This window comes from Rhododendron vialii, chromosome 5a (genome assembly GCF_030253575.1).
Source record: "Rhododendron vialii isolate Sample 1 chromosome 5a, ASM3025357v1".
Classification (NCBI taxonomy): domain Eukaryota; kingdom Viridiplantae; phylum Streptophyta; class Magnoliopsida; order Ericales; family Ericaceae; genus Rhododendron; species Rhododendron vialii.
This window is the reverse complement of record NC_080561.1, coordinates 2,851,058-2,872,198: the sequence shown is the minus strand read 5'-3', so window position 1 is coordinate 2,872,198 and position 21,141 is coordinate 2,851,058. Positions and strand designations below refer to the sequence as shown.

General features: G+C 40.3%; 1 protein-coding gene across 4 annotated transcripts; it reads left to right on the top strand.

The window, feature by feature from the left end:
• Positions 1-193: 193 nt before the first annotated feature.
• Positions 194-20,767, top strand: LOC131325758 (uncharacterized). 4 transcript variants are annotated; one of them, XM_058358191.1, is made up of 15 exons: positions 200-1,389; positions 5,338-6,321; positions 7,258-7,984; positions 8,376-8,573; positions 8,932-9,113; positions 14,887-15,052; positions 15,196-15,290; positions 15,602-15,767; positions 15,908-16,002; positions 16,359-16,524; positions 16,671-16,768; positions 17,691-18,072; positions 18,200-18,274; positions 19,407-19,589; positions 19,759-20,767. In XM_058358191.1, the coding sequence occupies exons 1-15, from the start codon at positions 622-624 to the stop codon at positions 20,586-20,588; spliced, it is 5,115 nt and encodes a 1,704-aa protein (XP_058214174.1). In that variant the 5' UTR covers positions 200-621; the 3' UTR covers positions 20,589-20,767. The 4 variants fall into 4 exon arrangements, with proteins under 4 accessions (XP_058214176.1, XP_058214175.1, XP_058214174.1 ...); XM_058358194.1 differs by lacking the exon at positions 5,338-6,321; XM_058358193.1 differs by lacking the exons at positions 15,908-16,002; positions 16,359-16,524 and having other exon boundaries at positions 194-1,389.
• The last annotated feature ends 374 nt before the right edge of the window (positions 20,768-21,141 follow it).

The following is a 21,141-nucleotide window of genomic DNA, read 5'->3' as shown; positions in this document are numbered from 1 at the left end:
CGGTAACTCCTTGTCAAACCCAAAAAAGCAAAGCTGCAAAGGGACCAAAAGGGCTCATTGCAAAACACGCATAAATCAGGACTCCTTCTTTTAATCCTAATCCTAATTAGCCAATCAAACCCGCACAAACCCCCAACCCCCCCCCCCCCCCCCAGCGAAAAAAAATAAAATAAAATATTGTTACAGTAATAAAAATGAAGCGAATAAAATCCGATCGAAACTAGCAGTCTAGCAGGGGGATAGGAGAGGCGCCCGGTGGTGGGAGTACCTGTCCGGTGGCTGTCCAACTATCCCTAGCGGAAACCCTTCACCTTCGCATTCAAGGACCACCGCGGTAACCTATCGATCAATTTCCCTACCAAACTACTGATTCGCGGACGACTGTCAATCTGTTTGGCAAGGCTCATCTTTAGTTTACGGGCCAGAGACAACTTTAAAAAGCGAGTACTAAAAATTACTCCTAGAAGCTTTTTGTTTTTTCCATTGATGCTCTCCTGCGTTTGATTTTATCATATTGTATACATTGACTTATCCTTTGTTTCCTCCCACTGTCATCTTCCTGTTTTCTAGTTCTCTTGGTGCAGGACTGCTGAATTTGATCGATTTTCTCCTGGCCGGAAAATGGAGGACGCGTTTTCATTAGGCCCAGGCAAAGGCACAAAATTTTGTAACATCAGGGAAGTGGTGGATATGAACAGGCTGTTGATCAAGCTCCCAAACAACCTCAGTAGAGATGTGGGTCTGATTAAGGAGCTCAAGGAGAACATCAGGAGAGTGGTGGACCTCTATTCTGATCTTTCGAATTCTTGGATTAAGCGAGGAGGGGGTTGTTTGGATCCAATGGAACTCGAACAGTGGACGGCGTTGTGGGAGTTGGGAATGGACAACATCACGAGAGTGGTGGACCTCTATTCTTATCTTTTGAATCCTGCCAAGTCTATGGATGCTAATTCCTCCGAAGGGGACTCAAGTGATGTGAGATCAGATGGGAAAGCTGTACACAAGAGGATTAGGGGTGGAGGGGGTTGTTGGGATCCAATGGAACTGGAACAGTGGACGACGTTGGCGGAGTTGGGAATGGACCCGGATAATAAGGGCATAATTTCAGACTTGTTGAGATTTGTGGGGAAGAAGAATTTATACAAAACGGCAGGGAAGCCTTGGAAGAGGGGTTACTTGTTGTACGACACGCCTGGTAGTACTGATAGATCGAGCTTAATCGCTGCCATGGCTAACCGTCTTGAATTTGACATCTATCATTTGGATCTTACGGGTTTGTCCTCCATCTCTGAACTGACGAATGTGCTGGTCTCCATCCGGAAACGCTCCTTAATTGCTATTAAAGATTTAGATCACTGGGCTGGGAAGCTTCCCGATTTCAAGACTGAGGTTAGCTATTTCTTTCTGTCGACCAAATTCCCCCACCTCCCCATGGTTAATTGGTAGTAGCAAGTTTCATATTCGTTGTTGTACCATTTTGACGCTTTTCTGTATTATTTCTTTTCCCCTCAAGTTATATTTTCTAGATTAATCGTTGGTCTCTATGGGAGTAGTCTAATACAAAATCACGGCCAAAAGCAGAGGCTCTATTTGGAAAAGTTTTTATTTTTGTTTCCAATATTTTTTTAAACAGACAACATAAATATGTTTGTATTATTGTTTTTGTTTATAAGCTACATAATCAATTCCACTAGTTTATGAAAATTCTAGAAACACAAAAAGTGCGTTTTCATTGGTTTTGAAAACACTTTCGGCAGCCCAGAAAACAAATAAACAAAAACTATTATGGTTCACCAAACATGTTTTTTTTTAAAAATAAATAAACAAAAACATATTTCGTATTTTTCATAAACGAAAAATAAAAAACTGGCAACTTTACCGAACAGAGCCAAAACAATTCACTAAACGCAAAAAAAAAATTGATGAAAAACTAAACAACAGATCACTTAAAGTAAACAATACCAACCAACCGTGTTTCAGTCTATATTTTCTTTGTTTTCCCTTTATTTTTGCGGCTCTAAGTTGGTTGAAATTGGTCTTTCAATTTACTTATGTACCTACCTGTAGCAATGTTTATAATGGTCCTTTTTTTTAGGGTAAGTTAAGTTTTCATTGAGAAAAAACCAACCAGCAAAGACCAAGGGTATTACCTTGAAGTCTGAATTACAGCTAGTTACTAACTACCAAAACAAACAGCCAAAACAACGAAGTCAACCACTGTCCTTAACCAAAAACATAAAGGGGAGCTGCCAAGCAAGGCAAAGTAGCCGATTCTCATCAGTCCTCTTAACACCTCTCCAAGCAATCAAGCTAGCCCTTAAGTCTGTCCTAATCTTGGCAATAAGGTCCCGTAGACTAGTTTTCTGCTTTCTGAAGATTCGGCAGTTTCGCTCCCTCCATACTCCATAAACTACAGCAGCCAAGGAAAGCTTAAGCACGGAATTTTTGAAGCTAGCAGCAGCACAATTCTGAATCATCCAATTAACTTCACCAGGCAAACCAAGACCTGCTGTGTGCATCCCATTTTCATGTAAAAAGAAATCCCAGACTTAAGCTAAGTAGGCACAGTGAAAGAAAAGATGATCATGCGTTTCTTGTGTAGAACCACAGAAAACACAGCCATCTTCAGAGATCACCCCCCATGCATGAAGTCTATCTTTGGTAACCAAACAACCTAATAAAGCAAGCCACTCAATATGGCCCATCTGGGAACATAATGAGATAACCATATGATCCAATACCAAGGAACAATAGGGGCTTTGGTCCTAATGACCTCCCAAGCTGACTTGGTGGAAAATAAACCACTAGGGTTTAGAGCCCAGTGGACCGAATCATTATTCCCTTCATGAGGAAGGAACAATACAGGAGTGTGTGAAATAATATCTAGAGTAACAAAGCTCCGCAGGCTGGGCCAATTCTAGTACCCATTAGCTATAATAGAGCTCACCTTCACATCCATAGCCCTAATCGGATTGCGTTCCAAGATGTCCCTATACCTCAAATGCAAAGGATCAATGGGGTGCCAGTTATCCCACCACAAGAATGTATCATGACATTGCCCACTACAAATGTAATCCTAGGCTGTACAACACTTCTAAGCTGCAGAAGTTTGCGAACAGTCCAAGTAGCATGTTGAGGCACCTTCATAGTCCAAAAACAGGCATCTTTAATGACATAGGTGTGTATCCATTTGACCAAAAGCGTATCTGCTTTTTTACAAACAGCCCAGATATGTTTAACCATTGCTGCCTTATTCCATTCCTCAAGCATCCTGAACCCATGGCCTCCCTCGTCCCTAGTCTTACAAACTGCCTTCCATTTAACTTTAGCACCTGTGGTTCTCATATCTACCCCTGTCCAGAAGAAAGCTTTGAGGGCACTCTCAATTTTAGCCAAAATTTTAAAAGGAAGGATAAATGTGAAGCTCCAACACATTTGTATACTAAACAAAACAACATTAATAAAACAAATCAAGAGTGCACCCTCTGTAACATCTTCTCTACCAGCATATCACAGTCTTGAGCCTTCAATCTATTGGTGATAAAGGGTACCCCAAGGTACTTAACAGGCAAGAATCCTTCTGGAATAGCAAGGATACTATGCAGCTCATCTTTAGTTTGTGAGTTAACCCCGGCATACACAATTGAACTTTTCTGAAGGTTAGGTTGTAAACCAGCTAACTGATGAAAATCGTTCAACACATCTTTGACCAATTGAAAAGAATTTGGTTCAGTGTCATAGAGGATAAAGAGGTTGTCTGTGAAGATGAGATGACTGATATTTGAGTCCAGGCACTTGGGATGGAAGGTGAAAGCCAAATGACAAGTTTGATAAGCAAGCATAGCAGTGAAAGCTTCCATAATGAGCAGAAACAAATATGGAGAGAGAGAGTCTCCTTGCCTAAGCCCTCTATGACCTGGGAAATAACCCACCAGCTCTCCATTAAGCACAACTGAAAACATAGCTGAGCTAACACACTGTCTAACCCAGCTTATAAAGACCCTTGGAACCTCCATAAGTGGCATTATATCAAAGAGAAAGCCCCAGGCAACTGAGTCATATGCTTTCATCAAATCTAACTTCATAGCACACCTTGGGATCCTCCCATTTAGATGATATTTCTTAACTAACTCCAGCATTAGAAGGATATTATCCCATATTGATCTGCCCTTGATGAAAGCAGATTGGAAAGGACTAATAAGGGATGGAAAAATAGGCTGCAATCTGTTGGCCAAAATTTTACTCACACACTTAAAAGTAACATTACAACAGGCTATAGGCCTCTAATCCTTTATTGTAGAGGGAGCATTAGTTTTTGGCACAAGGGTAATGGCAGTTGAGTTCCACTACCTACTCATTTCACTTGTAAGAAAAAATTGATTAACAGCTTGCACCAAATCAGAACCAACAATATCCCAGTTATCTTGGAAGAAAGCAGAGTTAAACCCATCAGGCCAGGACTTTTATGTCTATGAATAAAAGCAAGGGCAAACTGAGTCTCCTCCAATGTAATAGTGTAACAGCCTGAACAATGTGAGATTTCATTTCCTCAGGCACCCTTCTTATGGTAGCAATACCCAAATCCTCTCTAGCATCAGGGCAATGATCAAAAGTAGTACCCAGAAGACCAACATAATACTGTAAAATCTCCTCTTTAATACTGGCTGAATCTTCCAAGCGCACACCATAAAGACTTGTAATACTCAAAAAATAAATTCTGACCTTATTGGCAGCCATTTTCTGATGAAAAAATTTCGTATTGTGAGATCCCCCAAGCTAAGCCAATTAGCTCTGGACTTCTTTTTGAAGCTTTCCTCAGCAGGAGAAACTTCCACAAATTGCACCATCAACTCTTTTTCTCTACTCCGTATTACACAAAGCAGCATCATAAGGAGTAGTAAGACACTGCCCCTGAATGAACATAAATTCCTCCCTTGCTGATCTGGTTAAAGAAAATGAAATAATGCTTATATAACCATATGTATATTCTTCTCTAGCTGTGCGAAACAAGATGAATCAATGTACCACGAACAATAAAGAAAATGAAATAATCACACAAACATGAGAACCCTAGGTATGCGTGCTTCAGCAGTTTGCCCGTTCGCCTATGACTACGAGGGTATGATAGTTCAGCCCACTATTGCGACTTGAAGATTACAACACTCCACTCTCACCTGTGTCGTATCTCCTTGTTTCTGTACTGTTCTCATACCTAAACCTCAACTCCAGGCTCTCCATGTCCAGAGGAGCCCCTCTTCAGTAACTTGAGATATTTATGATGATGATCATGTTTCTGTTTAATCTTATCTTATTGCTGTTGTGTTATTTTTCCTGCAGTTGACGCTCTCAAGTTTGTTGAAAATCATTCACGGCTTGTTGTCAAGCTGTGGGGATGAGCGGATCATCGTACTTACCACCAACCACAACCACAACCACAACCACATAGACGGAATTGACTTTACTGATCTACCGCCCCGTATAAAATTCGATATATACATTCACATATCTTCACCTCAGCCTATAGCCTTACCAGATGGAGGAGAGATTGTGCAGTTTCATTCATCAGAACAAAAACCATCGGTGGATTGTGATGCTATAAACAACAGGGCATATCAGAGCGATGATCTTGTGTCTAATTCAGAGGAGAAAAATATGAGAGAGGCATCAAGGAGACAGTGCATGCCTGAGGGTGTACTTAGTTTAGTTGATTCAACGACCAGAATATCATCGACGGATTTTGATGCTCCAGACAACAATGCACATTGTGTGAGGGCATATCAGAGTGGCCCTATTGTGTTTAATTCGGAGAAGGTAGATGCGGGAGAGGGATTAAACAGAGAAAGCTTAACTAAGAGTGCACTTAGTTTAGATGATTCAACAAAACCAATGTCGTTGCCAGATTCTGATGCTACAGAAAACAAAGTGGTGAAGGTCTACACCAGACGGGGAAGGGGTTGTTGGCATTCACTGGAAGAACTCGAACAGCGGATGACGTTGGAGGAGTTGGGAATGGACCCGGAAAATGAGGGCATAATTTCTGACTTGTTGAGATTTGTGAGTGATAAGGAGGAGTTTTACAAGAAGGCAGACAAGGATTGGAAGAGGGGTTATTTGTTGTACGACTCTCCTAGTACTGATAGATCGAGCTTAATCGCTGCCATGGCGAACCGTCTTGAATTTGACATCTTTGATTTGGATCTTACGGGTTTGACCTCTATCTCTGAACTGACGAATGTGCTGGTCTCCATCAGGAATCGCTCCTTAATTGCGATTAAAGATTTTGATCACTGGGTTGGGATGCTTCCCAATCTCGAGAATGAGGTTAGCTATTTGTGCACATCGTTCCCTGGTTAATAAAATTTTTTTTTGAAAGGGTCCCCTGGTTAATTGGTAGTAGCAAGTTTCACATTAGTGGTTATATCATTTTGACACTTATGTTTCGGTATTTTTGTTTGTTTCTTTTATGAATTTTTGCTAGGTTGACGTTAATTTTTTTTGTATTAATCATTCGTCTCGGTGGCAACAGTCTAAAAAGTACAAAATCACGGCCAAAAGCAAAATAATTCACTAAATGCAAAAAATTTGAAACAGCTATCATTATTGTCTTTAGTCTCGTCCTATCTGAACTTCTTTTTTTTCAATTTCGGTCCATATTTTTATACTTTTCTCATTCTTCCCGTCGAGACAAATGATTGATCTACAAAATATGACGAAAAACTTAACAAAAGATCATGTAAAGTAAATAATACCGACGGTCGTTAAGTGGCCCTTTGCTATATTTTTCTTTGTTTTCCCTTTATTTTTGCGGCTCAAGTTGGTTGAAATTGGTCATATCGCATGAAACTTATGTAGCTATCTGTAGCAATGTTTTATACTGGTTATATAAACATGTATATGTTCTCCTCTACCTATGCGAAACAAGATGAATCACTGTACCACGAACAATAAAGACAATGAAATAATCACACAAACACGAGAACCCAAGGTATGCGTGTGCTTCTGCAGTTTGCCCATTCGCCTACGACGACGAGGGTGTGATAGTTCAACCAACAGTTGTGTATTGAAGATCACAACACTCCACTCTCACCCTCTGTATTGAGTCTCCCTGTTTCTATGAAGTTCTCACACCGAAACCAAAACTCTGGATACTCTGGTCCAAAGAGGCCCTCTTCAGTAACTTGTGATCTTTATGATGATGATGATGATGATGTTTCTGTTTTAATCTAGTCCCGTTGCTGTTGTGTTATTTTTTTGCAGTTGACGCTCTCAAGTTTGTTGAAAATCATTCATGGCTTGTTGTCGAGCTGTGGGGATGAGCGGATCATCGTACTTACCACCAACCACAACCACGACCACATAGGCAGTGTTGACGCGGCTCTACTGTGCTCTTTGAACATTGATTTATACATTCACTGGTCTTCACCTCAGCCTAAAGCCTTACCAGATGGAGGAGAGATTGTGCTGTTTGATTCATCAGCACAAAAACCATCTGTCTATTTTTATCGTACAAACAACAGGGCATATCAAAGCGACGTTCTTGTGCCTAATTCAGAGGATAAAAATACGCCAGAGGCATCAAGGAGACAGTGCATGCCTAAGCGTGTACTTAGTTTAGTTGATTCAACGGCAAGAATATCATTGGTGGATTTCGATGCTTCAGACAACAGGGCACGTCTTGTGAGGGTATATCAGAGTGGCCCTGTTGTGTTTAATTCTGAGAAGAAAGACACGGGAGAGGGATTAAGCAGAGAATGCTTAACTAAGAGTGTACTAAGTTTAGATGATTCAAAGGATGTTGCCGTTACAGAAAAAAAATCACATCTTGTCAGAGCATATCAGAGTGGCCCTGTTGTGTCTCTTTCAGATGATATAAATAGGGGAGAGCCGTTAAAGAGAGAATGCATCAATAAGAGTATATTTGGTATAGAGGATCTTCAACAACATTCTGGTGGTAGACGTGATGATGCAGCGAAGATCTTTTGCGGTAAGCTTCTACTGTTAAGTAGAATATTAATTATTGCTGGCTATCTTAAATCTCTTATCAATTTTCAACCATGCTAGTTCTCTTGCATAAGAGAAGCTTAGTTAGTTATGCATTTAGATTTGAATTTTTTGAGGAGAAGTATGAATTGAAATTGTTTTTTTTAATTATATTATCTGGTTATATCGAGTTGGAAATGCAGGTTTATGTTTTTCTCATCAACAAAAGATAGTGTGCTAAGAAGTAGTCCATCCTGATTGATAGTCATGTTTCTCAGTCTCCTATGCTTTTCTGCAAAACTTCTTGTTCCAGTATTGAAATTTGGTTTGTCCATCTTGATTTATACTCATTCTTGTTCTTGAGGCGAGGATAATTCACATTTTTTCCTCGCCAGAACAACAAGCATTTGATGCTACAAACAACAGAGCACATCTTGTCAAGGCAGATGAGAGCGGCCCCACTGTGTCTAATTCAGAGAAAGGATGTACGAGAGAAGCATTAAAGAGAGATTGCTTAACTAATGAACTTAGTTTAGAGGATCTACAACAACATTTTGGTGCTAGAAGTAAAGATGCAGCAAAGGGTCTTTGTGGTAAGTTTCTATTGTTTAAGTAATGTTGCAAGTTGCAATCTTGATCTCTTTTCAATTTTCAACCATACTAGTTCTTCTGCAAAAGTAGAAGCTTCGTTATTCATGTATTTGGATTCTTGTGTTCAAACAGTAAAAGGTGAAAAATAGTTCATCTTTATGGCAAATTGTCCGGTTTTGTATAGTTGGAGCTGCAGGTTTACCTTGTTTTTTCAAACCAACAAATTTTGTACTAATTAATAGTCCATCTCGATTGGTAACGATGGTTCTAAGTTTGCTATGCTTATCTACTAAAATTTTGCTTGCGCTACTTCCTGTCTAAGGTCCGACAAATTTAATGAGCTACGGTTGCACATGCCAGATTCCCCTGCATGTAAGTCATTCGAAGTACTAGACAGTCTTCCTCTTGGGGAAAGATCTAACATCATTAGACATTTAGCCCGACGGAGAACACTAACGCACAAGCATTGTGTACGACTAAAGAAATCACAGGATCTGCTACGAAGTCTGCAAAGGGACTGCTCAGGAGGATTGGCTCCTCAGGTTAGTCCTCGCCCTTGCCTATATTAATTCCAGCTAGGTGATAAACAATAATATGATCCGTATTGGTGAATTTACCCTTGGTTCAAGTACAGTGTTCGAACCCAGATTCCTATTCATTTGTACTGAATATTGTCTTCAAGGGGATGATAAATGAAATCAAACTATATATCCAAGTTTGTGTCATATGCAAGGTCAACAGTGTTTAGATCCTCAATATTGTTGTTGCTTAAATAAGTTTGAAAGAATATATAATCATCGGTTGGATAAACTACTAGAGTTGAAGTTTGAAAGGTAGATTAGCTAAAATGAACAAGTATTCTTTTCAGAGAGGAAAGATTAGTTGAAGTTGTCATTCTGTATATGGATGAGTACATTTAGTATTTACAGATGGGTATATTGACCAATGATGTTGTTTAGAAAGAGAGAGAATAAGTGTATAGGGTGTTAATTAACCCTAACACACACAGACTTTATTTATATTATGAGATACTTGTTACAATGACTCAATTAACCAATGTGAGACTAACATAAGCCTGACAATATTCTAACACTCCCCCTCAAGCTGGAGAGTAAATATCACAAAGTCCCAGCTTGTTACATAAGAATTCTAAACGAGGTTTAAACAGTGATTTGGTAAAAATATCTGCGATCTGAGCTCTTGTGGACACAAAGGGCATAACCAACACACCGTTGCAACCTTCTCTCGAACGATGTGACAATCTACCTCAATATGTTTGGTTTTCTCATGAAACACCGGGTTCGAGAAAATATGTATCGCTGCCTGATTGTCACAATACATAGGAATGGGTAACTGCACCTAAAATCCCAGTTCCTCAAGAAAGGATCTCAGCCAAACAATCTCACATGTGGTATGAGCCATAGCACGGTACTCTGCCTCTGCACTAGACCTTGCAACAACAGTTTGCTTCTTTCTCTTCCAAGTAACTAGGTTGCCACCAACAAACATACAGTAACCAATTGTTGAACGTCTGTCAGAAGGTGACCTTGCCCAATCTGCATCCGTAAATGCCTTAACATGAAAATGACCATTAGAACGGTAAAACAAACCGTGTCGAGGATGAGCCTTAAGGTACTTAACAATGCGAATACAAGCTTCCCAATGTGGAAGACGAGGACTCACCATACTAACAGCAAATGAGATATCATGACGTGTATTGGTAAGATAATTCAACTTACCAACCAATCGACGATACCGGTCTGGATGAGGAAATACCTCCCCCTGATCAATGCAGAGTTTCACATTAGGATCCATTGGAGTCTCCATCGGTCTATCTCCCAATAAACCTGTCTCCTCTAGAATATCCAACACTTATTTCCTCTGGGACAAACTGATCCCATCCTTGGACCTCGCTACCTCAATGCCCAAGAAATATCTCAGCTTACCCAAGTCTTTAGTGTGGAACTGACTATGTAAGAACTGTTTCAACTCATCAATCCCTTTTTGATCATCTCCAGTAATAATATTGTCATCTACATAGACAATGAGCAATACTTTCCCTCGAGCCGACATAAGGGAGAATATAGAGTGGTCTGACTGACTTTGACACATGCCAAATCTCATAACTGCATTACTAAACTTGCTAAACCACGCTCTAGAAGATTGCTTAAGTCCATAAAGTGCTTTGCGAAGACGATATACCTTAGGACGCTCCCCCTGAGCAACAAACCCAGGTGGTTGCTCCATGTAGACTTCCTTCTGGAGATCGCCGTGGAGAAAGGCGTTTTTGAGGTCGAGCTAGAACAACGGCCAACCAAGATTGGCAGCAAAAGAAATAAGAATGCACATAGAACCAAGCTTGGCAACGTGAGAGAATGTTTCTGAATAATCAACACCGTAAGTCTGGGTGTACCCTTTGGCAACCAGACGAGCTTTGTGGCGCTCAACAGTGCCATTAGGAAGTTACTTGACAGTACAGACCCAACGACAACCGACAGTAGTTTGACTAGCAGGAAGAGTAACCAACTCCCACGTGCCATTTTTATGAAGAGCAGACATTTCATCCTCCATAGTTGTCCGCCACTCAGACCGTGATAATGCCTCCTGAACAGTGTTAGGAACAAAAACAGAGGAGACAGTAGTAGTGAAAGCACGGAGAGATGGAGAGAGATGATCATATGAGATAACCAGAGAAAGAGGATGAGAAGTGCGAGAACAATTAGAAAAACCATATTTTACCGGTGGGTGGCGATTCTCACAAGTTGGATAACGAGGAGCAGGCGGATTTGGCGATGGGAGGGAAGACGGAGGTGCTGGCGAAGATGGTGTGGAAGGCGGGGTTGGTGCCGGAGACTGGGGCAGTGTTGGTGCGTCGGAACGCCGAACATAAACTTGTAAAGGATTTGGTAGAACAGTGCCAATTGGAACAGCCATATGTAACACATACTCTAAGGTAAGGAGATCATTGGTAGTAAGAGGATCTGAGTAATATGGCAAGGACTCATTGAACGTGACATTAGCACAGACAAAGTGATGACGTAAAGTAGGAGAGTAACATCGATACCCTTTCTGGGTGTGTATCCCAGAAAAATACACCGAAAAGACCGAGGATCAAGTTTACTCCTATTAGGGTCAAGAGCATGGACATAATAGGTGCACCCAAAAACTCGAGGAGGTAATGAATGGAGAGGCCGATCGGGAAATAAGACCATAAGGGGAACCTGACCACCTAGGATTGTAGAGGGCATGCGATTGACTTAAGTAACAGGCAGTGAGGACAACGTCACTTCAATATGACTTAGGAACCTGCATTTGAAATAATAAGGCACGCATAATCTCAAACAAGTGCCGAATCTTGCGCTCAGCAACTCCATTTTGTTGTGGAGTCCGAGAACACGACGATTGGTGGATAATGCCATGATCATCAAAAAATTGAGAAAGTGTACTATGAAAATATTCACAGTCACTATCTGAACGAAATATCTTAATGCAGGTATCAAAATGATTCTGAATCTCCATGTAAAAGGATTTAAAAACATATTTCAATTCAAATTGCTCTTTCATTAGATAAAGATATGTGATACGAGAAAAATTATCCACAAAGATAACATAATACTGAAAACCAGAGATACTGGGCACATGAATAGGCCCCCAAATGTTTGAATGAACTAACTGAAAAGGACGCGACGCACGACGCTCAACCCTAGGATAAAATTTGACTAGACGGTGTTTACTAAACTCACAGACTTCACAAACCAACTTATTAATGGAATGACAAGAGGGCACAAGACGCTTCAAACTCTGAAGAGAGGGATGACCAAGACGACAGTGCTATTGATAAGGAGACTCTGATGCCTGAAGGGCAACGGGTTGAGACACTGTCAAGTAATATAGGCCACCTCGCTCAATGCCCCCACCAATCTTTCTCCCCGCCGTGAGATCCTGAAAAACACAACCATGAGGAAGAAATGTAACGGAACAATTCAAAGATTTTGTAAGACGGCTCACAAACATAAGATTAAACGGAAAACGAGGAACATGTAATACAGATGTCAATGTAAGAGAGGAAGAGACGGGAACTGAACCCAAACCAGTGACAGCAGTGGTAGATCCATCAGCTAAGGTAATATGAGATGATCTACCAACTGGCTGTCGATCATAAAGAAAAGCAGGTGTACCAGTCATATGATTTGTGGCTCCCGAGTCAATAACCCAGGGAGAGGAAGAAGAAGAGGCAACACAAGCAATAGATGGACCGGTCTGAGCAAGCGTAGCAGTGGAAGATCCTGTTGCAGTTTGAAATGACAATAAGCGTTGGTATTCATCAGCTAAAACAACCACACTATCAACAGAAGATTGAGCAAACTGTCCAGTATCCTCAGAGACAGTGGCCTGATGAGCCTGAGGGAAGCCATACAACTCATAACATGTGTCCACCCAATGATTGGTCCCCCCACAGTAAGTACACAACCGAGCACCATGGCCACGACCGCGGCCTCCCCCCGTCATGCGGCCACCACAACTAAATGTATGATCACCTCGACCACCAATAACAGTGTCTGTACGACCACTAGAACCACGACCATTCATCCCAAAATCGCAACCACGACCTTGAAACCTTGAATCACGGCCGTGACCACGGCCACGGTTGACTGAAAACACAGAGCTATCAAAAACAGCGGAAGTCAAAGTAGAACGGTCAGGAGCCGGTGTACCAGAAATAGACGATGACTGCCGGAGACGACTGTAGACCTCGCCGAGAGGAGGTAAGTCACGATCCCCCAAAATCTGATTACCTACAGGTTTGAAAGTGGATGATGCACCAGATAAGAAACGAGTAACCCTCATGCCCTCACGCTGGCGCCATATAACTTGAATTTCAGCAGAAAGTGGCTCACATATGTCCAACTCATTACAAATACGCCGAAACTTAGCATAATACTCTTCAAAAGAGTCATCACCCTGAGATATATTAAAGAAAGACTGAAGATCATACGTACGACAGAGATTGTCGACACCTGAATACAACTGTTTTGCCTGTGTCCACACCTCTCTAGCTGTATCACAAAACATTAGCGTACTAGCAACCTGTTCTGTCATACTATTCCATAACTCTGAACGAATACGGGCATCAACAGGTTTCCGGGCCCCATATGTGGGTGCATCTGCAGTAGGGGGCTCATTAATCAAATAGGAGTCCTCGGACTGACCTATATAATACACCTCAACAGCTTTAGCCCAAAGAACATAATTGCCCCTATTTAATGGTGTGGAGGTAATAGAGTGCCTCTCGCGAGACCGAGAGCCACTAAAAAGACTACCAATACCAGTAGAACCAGAACCAGATGTAGTACCAATAACAGTAGATAGAGGGCCCGATTGAGTACCAGAACCTGTTTTCTCCTTAGACATTTTCCCAAACACGCAAGGAGTAGAAACCAATAATCACCAACTAATCAACAACGATTAACTACCAACCACAAACATCAACAAAATCCACAAACCAATTGATGAAACTTCTACCACCGACTACAATAACTACTAACAGCCATAAATCTTTGGTGACCAAAAAACTGTCATACTAGAACTAGCGACAAATCGAGAGCACCAACCAAACCAGTAAAGCCACTGATAGACCAATAAAATCACGAACCCAGGTACAAAGAATGGCAATTAACAACCGACGAACATGGTGCAGGCTACGGGTTTGTTCTTAATTAAAACCGAGTGACTGGATGTGATTTCGAACATAGTGCAGGCTATGGGTTTGCTCTAATTAAAACCAATTAAAAAACTGATTTCGTTTGCTGGTCACCGTACAGTGGCGGAAAGGGTTTGATTAGTGTAAAGGGTAATGGGTTTGATTATTGTGGTGACGTAAAGGTTTTGATGGGTTTTGGGTTTGATTAGTGTAAATGATAATGGGTTTGATTATCGTGGTGACATAAAGGGTTTGATGGGTTGGCTGGTGTGTATTGGCGAGGGGTGTATGGTGATGTAAAGGGTCAGCGTGTGGTGGCAGATGGTGGGTAGGGGTACGGCAGGATTAGGGTGGTTAGGGTTTCGGCTAATGGTGGGTAGAGGTAGAGGTACGGCAGGATTAGGGTGGCTAGGGTTTCGGCGTTAAGGGTGGCTCTAATATCATGTTGTTTAGAAAGAGAGAGAATAAGTGTATAGGGTGTTAATTAACCCTAACACACACAGACTTTATTTATATTATGAGATACTTATTACAATGACTCAATTAACCAATGTGGGACTAACATAAGCCTGACAATATTCTAACAAATGACTTGGACTATCCAAATGCTGCAGTCTGATATTGGCTTACCAGATAGAGGGCACATCCTATCTCTCTTGGAGAAGAAAATTGTGAGAAAGACATTAAAGAGAAAGTGCAGAACTATGAGTGTACTTAGTTTAGAGGATCATCAACAGCATGTTGGCAGGAGATGGGAAGATGCTGTGAAGTTCCTTGGCAGTAAGCTTCTACAGTTAACTAAGTCTTGCTCATGTTTATGAACCATCTAATACGTCTTGTGAAGCACATACTGGATTGTTGTCTTTATGGAAGCAGTACAAAATAGTAGTTTCTTAACTTATGTATTGGTGGTGCTCAAGCAGCGAAGCGCATCTGTAGGCAGCTTGTGATCCATCGTGAAACCAAAGCAAAGCGCATCCGTAGGCAACTTGGGACCCTTCGGTGGCTGTTTAAACAAGTAACTCACTTGTATTTTCGTTTCTATCTAGTCAATTTGTTTTATAGGTTGTAATCATTAAAGTGTTATTTCGGAGAGGAAAGACAAGTTAAGGTTATTAGATCCTCAACATTTTTGTTGTTTAAGTAAGTTGAAAGAATATAACCATTTGTTTGATACACCAATAGAGAAATGTAGATTAGCCAAAATGAAGAAGTGTTCTGTCGGAGAGGGAAGATAAGTTGAAATGGTCATTCTGTATATGGATGAGTACATTGAGTATTTACAGATGAGTATATTGACCAATGGCTTTGACTATCCCAATACTACAGTCTGCTATTGGCTTACCAGATGGAGGACACATCCTATATCTTCCAGAGAAGAAAATTGTGAGAAAGACATTAAAGAGGAAGTGCAGAAGTACAAGTGTACTTAGTTTAGAGGATCACAAACAACATGTTGACAGGAGGTGGGAAGATGCTGCGAAGAGCCATGGCAGTAAGTTTCTACAATTAGCTAAGTCTTGCTCTTGTTTATGAACCATTTAATGCATCTTGCAAAGGACATACTGGATTGTTCTCTTTATGGAAGCAGTTCCAAATTGTATTTTCTTACCTTATGTGTTGGTGCTCATGCAGCGAAGCCCATTCGTAGGCAGCTTGTGATCCATCGTTTATCCACCGCAAAGCGCACCCATAAGCAACATGGGATCCATCAGTGGCCACTTCAACGAGTAACTCACTTTTATTTTCATTTATATCAAGTCAATTTGTTTCATAGGTCATAATCATTATGATAAGAGTAGTAATTTTCTCTGGACTTTTGTGAAATTCCCGGGCAAGTGGGGTCCATACATCAATTATAGTTCGATTCCTGTTGTCACTTCATTTCTATCAAGCCACACCCTCAGCATATTTGGTTTTTAAATAAGTTTGAAAGGATACATGGTTAAACAACTAGAGAAATACAGAGTAATGCAGATTAGCTGAAATGAACAAGTTGAAGTTGTCATTCTGTATATGGATGAGTACATTGAGTATTTACGGACGAGTATATTGACCAATGGCTTTGACTATCCCAATAATGCAGTCTGCTATAGGCTTACCAGATGAAGGACACATCCTATCTCTTTCGGAGAAGAAAATTGTGAGAAAGACATTAAAGAGGAAGTGCAGAAGTATGAGTGTACTTAGTTTAGTGGATCGCCAACAGCATGTTGACAGGAGATGGGAAGATGCTGCAAAGAACATTGGCGGTTAGCTTCTACATTTAACTAAGTCTTGCTCTTTTAGTCTTTTTTTATAAACCATAATGCATCTTGCGACGGGCATACTGGATTGTTCTCTTGATGGAAGCAGTACAAAATTAAGTTTCTTACCCTATGAATTGGTCTTCATGCAGCGAAGCGCATCTGTAGGCAGCTTGTGATCCATCGTGTGTCCATAGCAAAGCGCATCTGTAGGCAACATGGGATCCATCATCGGTGGCCATTTGAGCGGGTAACTCGTATTTTCATTTCTATCAAGTCAATTTGTCCTGTAGTTCGTATTAAGTATGAAATAGTAATATTTTTTTCCAATTTTTGTGTGTGCAATTACCGGGCATGTGGGGTCCCTACATCACTAATATTTTAATTCCTGCTGTCACTTCAGGTTATGAAACAGTGAAATCATATAATTCACATATGTAGTTTAAAATACTCAGCTTATGTGAATTCAAAAACTGGAAAAACTTCCTTTATGCATAATTATTACTCCTTTAATGGGGTCTTATGGACGATAGCTAGCTTGCACATGTGTCCAGATTTCCCTAAAATTGGATGTAGAAGCATATCTATATCTGAGGTCATCGTCTTCAACGCGAATCGGGCCATCAACTCAGCTTGTTTATGTTTCTTGGCTTTTTAACGTACATTTCATCAGTCTTCAACCAATGTGCATAACTTCCATTTTTGTGAATTTTTAAGCAACTTTTCCCGTCAACATTTGTACTTGACTAAAGTTATGAGATGTTATTCATAAATATTGGTTCGTCCTTTGAACTTTGCGGCCCTTTGAACTTTAACACCATATTCTCACCCATTGGGATTTATTTGCCTTTAAATAGCATGGTTTTTCAAATTCTATGACAAAACGTGTATGTAATTTTGGTTACTACTATGGACATGCGAGTTTGTCATATATTTTCTTTGATAAGTTTTAACTGTTAATGAGCCTAATCACTCATCAGGACAACCTTTTTTTTGTGTCTATTCGGAAAAAGTAGGACATAATTTTTCATGAACAGGGAGAAGAAAGGAGTGTAATCCATAAAAGTCCGAATTACTAATATAATGAGTGAACATATCTTTCATAAACTAGGTGAAGAAATAAGTGCAATCCAGAAAAGCCCGAATTTAATGATTACCTTTGCTTGACTCAGGACCAGGGAACAATGAAGGGATATACTTTGCGAGGCGAAAGACCCGTTGAAGTTATCAGACTATCTACGGATGGGAAACTTGTTTCAAGGCTTCAAGTTATCTATATATCCTGGCTTGGTAGATTTTCACCTCCGCCTTCAACCTTACCAGGAGGAGAGATTTTGGGTCATATAGCGTTATCATCAAGTCAATTTGCTACTACAAACAGCATAGCACAGCGTGTCAGACAAGACCAAAGCGGCTCTGCTTCATCTGATTCTGAGAATGAAAGAACAAGAGAACAAGAAAACCCCGAAGAGATATATACTAGTATTACTAAAGATGATCTTCTACAACGTATGGGCAGGATGAAACGTGGCGATGCTGCGGCGAGCCTTGGCAGTAATTTATTGCTTGCTATGTTTCAATTGCTTTCAACCAAAATTACTCTGCAAGGAGAGCTCAATTATTTCCTTGTGGAATCAATGTAACAATACGAATTTTCTTACGTTGATTCTTGCTCATGCAGTTAGCGTATCCACATTCAAACGCATACGGAGTGAGTTCGGGATCAAACGGTGGCCACGTGTTAGGGAAAAAAAAGGTAATTACGCCCTCACTTACTAGTCACCTGTTTGAATAGTTAAGAAGGGAAAAATGGAGAATCAATAATACCCTAATAATCCAATTTTTTAATCCATACAAAAAATAAGTAATGATCAGCACTGCCCTGACAAAAGGTTACGATTTTTATGATTCACATAATATGACGACCTTTATTTCCTTCTATCACCTATCTTTCCTTAACAGAGGCGAGGATACTAAATAAAGAGGATACAATACAAATATCTATTTATCTTGCCTTTTATCTTGTCCCCCTCGTCCTAGTCACCTGTTTGGATAATTAGAGAGCAATGGAGTGTGATAACACAATCCTTAAACAAATTTTTATCTGTCCAAAAGTTAAAGGTGCAGTATTGATGTAACGACCCGGATCCTCGCACCACGACCAAGACATACCAAAATTCTCACCAACTCAATAATAACAAACAAACTAAAACGCCGTCACCCACTTCCTTAATATTTACAAATCTTTTTTGGTATTTGAAACTTACTCTAGTTCCTCCTTCCACGTACCACCGTTACTCTCCCTCTAAACAAATTTCAGAATTTCTCCCAATCACTCAAGCACCTAATATCAAAATACACGACTTACACATCTGCTCCTAAAATCTCCATCCTCCCCACCCAGTCGCGACTGTTCCTGGTCCTCCCTTTTCTTCCCATATTTGTTGCTCTTGTTATCCTCATGATTCCCCGCCAAAATCCCCTTAATTTGTTTCCACGTACCTAATAGATTTAACCATTCAATTTCCCATATTTCTCATACTAATATGACTGTCATCCTTCAACCACACAAAGAATTGTACACGTGTAAAACTAATTAACTCCACTTTCCTAAGTAATCTCTTTAGCATCTTTCATCTCTATTATTTACTCATATATCCACTAACCTTCCAGTTATATATATTAATCTCCATTATTAACTGTTAACCGGAAGAAACATGAAGCACGAGTCTCACAATTGATTACCAATTTTGTCCCTAAATCTTACTGACAATGGGTACCTGTTTTTATGATCCATATAATTGAACCTTCTTTGTTTTTCTTTCTACTATTCACTTCTCTTCTATCTTCTCTCGTTCCTAATTACTTCTTTTCTTTTCTCCAAACAGTCAGGAGACCCCCTGATCAACATGGAGAAAGGAATACATCGACCGCATGCAAGACGCCATTGCATAATGTGAATGCTAGAATGGAGGGGGAACCGGTTGGCCAAAATCAGGAGGCAAATGAGTTTCGACGAGATTTTATGGAACACTCAATTGCTTTGAATACAGAAAATGATTCAATGATAGGTATCGTGAAAACCCCTCCTTTTCATGATTCTTGTCCTGTAATTATCTTATTGACTTAGTGAAAACGCAGGGGGTTCCTCTGAATGGGCATGTCAAGTGAAAGATCAATCTCCTACTTTTCATGATTCTTTCCCTGATCATTGTCACAATTCGGATTTTTGTTTTTCAGCTGTGTACAGTGAAACTGAAGCAGCAAGGGGTTCTTCTAAATGGGCGTTTCAACTGGAAGGTCAAACAATGCAGTCCACTAGGACCACTACCTATCCATATCGCGATGATCTTGTGTTTTCACAATCTCGGATAGCATCAGCAGAGGTGGTAAATGAGAACATGGGGAGTTTGCAAGATGGGAGAGATTTGTCAGCTTCACAAGTAGTAGCTCCACAGAAAGAGTCTCTTTTGGAAGGACATGTCTTTGGGTTTGGTAACTGGACAGTCGGTTCATGTTCTGATCTTGCTTCGAACCAAACCATGCGTACTTTTTCCCACGCAACGGGAAGTTCAGAAAATCTGGAAAATTGGCTAGCTTCCGTGGAGGAGCATCTTATGGAGGAAAATGTCTATGGATCTTCAAGGTCAGATCCTGCTCCGAGCCAACCCATGCGTACTATTCACCACAAAATGGCTGCAATTCCCCACATGATGCCTCTTCCCACAGAAAGGCAAGATACGGGGTCTGTGAAGCTAAAGGCAACATATGGGGATACTAAAATAAAATTTCAGTTCCCTCTCACATCAGGAATTAATGAATTGAAGGAAGTAATGTCAAAGATACTGGAGCGTGAGCTTGGTAGTTTCAAGATTGAGTATAAAGATGAGGATGGGGAATGGATTTTAATGGCCCTTGACGAGCATGTAAGGGAATATCTGCGACTTCTCACCTCATTGGGAAATGAAGTAACCGAACTGAAGATTCAGGATAAGGTTCCCAATACCACGAAGTTTTGTGATAACTGCGGATGTTATAATCGTAGGTCATTGAAGCGGAAAAGACGATAAGTATGTTTAGTTGTAGAATAATATTACATGGTTGACAACCATGTTCTTTGTACAGGTTGCTGCTAGTTTCGAAACCTCATTTCTATGATGATCTCTGTGGTTTTTGAATGAAGCTGGACTCTAAGCGAAGCTATTTTTGGAGGATGTTTATATATGGCTGGAACTTTATCAATCTTCAACTGATCGGTTGATTTTTTTCCCCTTTGGCAAAAGAAATTGTCAATGTTTTAGTGCTCATTTGTTTTAAATTTTTGCTGCTTCTTTTTTTTTTTTTTTTTTTGGCAAAAAGACAATTGGTTGTTTTGACATTATGAATTTCTCACATTCATCTATCATTGAAACAATATATCTATCTTGTTGAAAAAAAAAATCTTATGTCAAAACAACTGCCCTAGTAATGTATAATCCCAGCTCAATATCGAAGTCAATTTCCATCGATTTGAAATGTATAAAACCTTCTTCCACTGCCTCTGACCTAGCGCAGGCCATGTAAAATGCAGCGACATGGGAAAAACGCCTACTTTTTTTTTCTCAAATTGTTACCTGAAACACC

Excerpts from the sequence above, each read along its gene's own strand:
- LOC131325758 (XM_058358191.1), top strand. The coding sequence starts at position 622 with ATGGAGGACGCGTTTTCATTAGGCCCAGGCAAAGGCACAAAATTTTGT. Across the intron at positions 1,390-5,337 it reads TTCCCGATTTCAAGACTGAG|TTGACGCTCTCAAGTTTGTT; the intron begins GTTAGCTATTTC and ends TTTTTCCTGCAG. Across the intron at positions 15,768-15,907 it reads TGCTGCGAAGAGCCATGGCA|CGAAGCCCATTCGTAGGCAG; the intron begins GTAAGTTTCTAC and ends GTGCTCATGCAG.